This window comes from Rhagoletis zephyria, unplaced genomic scaffold (genome assembly GCF_001687245.7).
Source record: "Rhagoletis zephyria isolate East Lansing unplaced genomic scaffold, Rhagoletis_zephyria_1.1 Rzeph_scaffold_21850, whole genome shotgun sequence".
In the NCBI taxonomy this organism is placed as follows: domain Eukaryota; kingdom Metazoa; phylum Arthropoda; class Insecta; order Diptera; family Tephritidae; genus Rhagoletis; species Rhagoletis zephyria.
The window spans coordinates 150-2,520 of NW_016178908.1; the positions used below are offsets into that span (position 1 = coordinate 150).

The 2,371-nt window shown below is 38.3% G+C and overlaps 1 protein-coding gene across 1 annotated transcript; it reads left to right on the forward strand.

Annotated features, from left to right (window-relative positions):
- Positions 1-1,257: 1,257 nt before the first annotated feature.
- Positions 1,258-2,009, forward strand: LOC108381239 (glutamate decarboxylase-like; the record flags this gene model as incomplete). The annotated part of the gene is made up of 2 exons (XM_017637655.1): positions 1,258-1,826; positions 1,942-2,009. Coding segments are annotated over 2 exons (637 nt in total), but the record flags the coding sequence as incomplete, so codon positions are not given.
- Positions 2,010-2,371: the final 362 nt, after the last annotated feature.

The following is a 2,371-nucleotide window of genomic DNA, read 5'->3' on the forward strand; positions in this document are numbered from 1 at the left end:
ATTTCCGCTTCTTGGTTGCATTTAACGCATTTCACAGAATGGAATAGAAACAAAGATTGCTCTTTTCTGTTTGACAAGAGTAAGCCCGTTCATTCACCAGATTCACTTTAGTGGGGGTATGTATGTATGTATGTACAAAGCTGCCAAGCGCATCTGTTGCCAGTCGAAGTCTCGCTGACGCTCGTCTATCGTCTGTCTCAAACTGCTGCTCAAAACAATTACGCTGAGTGACGTTGTGACAGACAAGCGGAAATAATCGAAAAGCTCGCTTAGGCTTCCTCATAATATATGTATACTAAAATATTTCGCCGCCAATAAAGAGTGAATTTAAAACTAACTAGTGAACCCTCATGGCGCTTAAGCGCCCAAAATTGAATATAACTTTTTGAAGAGTTTATCTTAATCCGTCCAGCCGTGTCGGAGTAAAGAAAACTCTCGCTTGGTGTCGGTTTATCAATACTTCAAATTTGAGACCACCCTGAACCGATAAAAAGTTCCCTGTTCTTTAATTTGACATCTCATTTTTTAAATTCGAATTAGCGGTGCAGATCTGACGTCCTTCACAAAAAATTACTTCGCTTATGTATATGTGCGTATACATATACGTATGTAGTTATATAGGTATTACTTTTCAAATAGGTGGCAACCCCGATCAAAAATATTTTCAAACTAAAGTTTGTGTATAAGTTAAATAAATTCGACTTTTGAAACAGGTGGCAACACCCTTTGAAATTTGTAAATTTTGTTCACGTGTAAACGTGAGACACATTTCAACAAACTGACTGATTTAATTGAGTTTAATTTTTCAAAAATGTGGCAACTCTCCTAAGCACAGATCAGAAATAAATCAATTTTAAAACCATTACGATTGATACCCATTCTCGGTAATTCATTTAACGTAGTAAATGATTTGAATTTAACTCTTTGAACAGGTGGCAACCCTCCTCAAAAACCTTAAACGAATTCCAAATGTTTAACTAAAGATTTCTTAACACTCTTTTTTTTTAATTTTTTTTTAATATTTCATATAACTTGTGAAGTTAACTTAACTCGACTTTTAAAACATGTGGCAACCCTTTTCAAAATATTTTTAGCTACAACGTTCTTAAAGTTTCATACATCCGGTGCCACCATCTACCATTTTTCTAGGGTTTATTACTTCTTTTCAAATAAATGCATTTTATATTCCCTTTTCTCTAACGCACAACTTTTGGACAATTATGCATATATTATCATTTTCCTCAATGTACTTCACAGGACATCCACACTTCTTCAATCAGCTATCATGTGGATTGGATATCGTCTCCATGGCTGGCGAGTGGTTGACTGCAACTGCCAATACCAATATGTTCACATACGAGATTGCTCCCGTTTTCATATTAATGGAGAATGTGGTACTATCGAAAATGCGTCAAATCATTGGCTGGGAAGGCGGTGACTCAATATTGGCACCAGGCGGTTCGATCTCCAACTTGTATGCCTTCTTGGCCGCGCGTCACAAAATGTTCCCCAACTACAAGGAGCACGGAGCCGCCGGCCTGCCCGGCCAACTGGTAATGTTCACCTCTGATCAATGTCACTATTCGGTGAAGTCTTGCGCTGCCGTGTGCGGTCTCGGCACAGATCACTGTGTGATGGTGCCCTCAGATGAGCATGGCAAGATGATCATCCCGGAATTGGAGCGTTTAATATTGGAGCGAAAGGCCAAGGGTCACATTCCATTCTTCGTAAACGCCACCGCCGGTACCACAGTATTGGGTGCCTTCGACAACATCAACCAGATTGCAGATATTTGCCAAAAGTACAATTGCTGGTTACACATTGATGTAAGTAAATACATACATACATACATATTTATGTACATAACTGAGAAAAGTGAAAACAAAGAAAATTTTTGAAAAGGAGAAAAATTTAACTTTGTTTATGGAAATGTCGTTTCAGGCCGCTTGGGGTGGTGGTCTGCTCTTGTCGCGCAAATATCGTCATCCCCGACTCTCTGGGATTGAGAGGTACGTATTAAGAGTCATGATGAACACATACACAACAAAGTAGGTATTGTATTTGTAAAACTATGGTTTTTCAAAAATTGTGTATGTACACTAGGGTGGTCCTTAAATGTAGAAAGCAAACTTTTTTATCAGATTTCCCAAGCCTCAACCCAAACGTCGTTGCTACTATAGTCGAAGACATCACATATAAATTTTGATCCGGATTGGAGTAGGTTAAGGCGTGTCGCACAGGGGGCAAAGTTCAGATTCCTCTATGGAGACTCAAAAAATTAAAGCTAATTTTTTTTTTCAACTAATACCCAAAATCGATACTACTTTAGTCGAAGAAATCACTTATAAATTTTGGCCCCGAAAAAAAAATT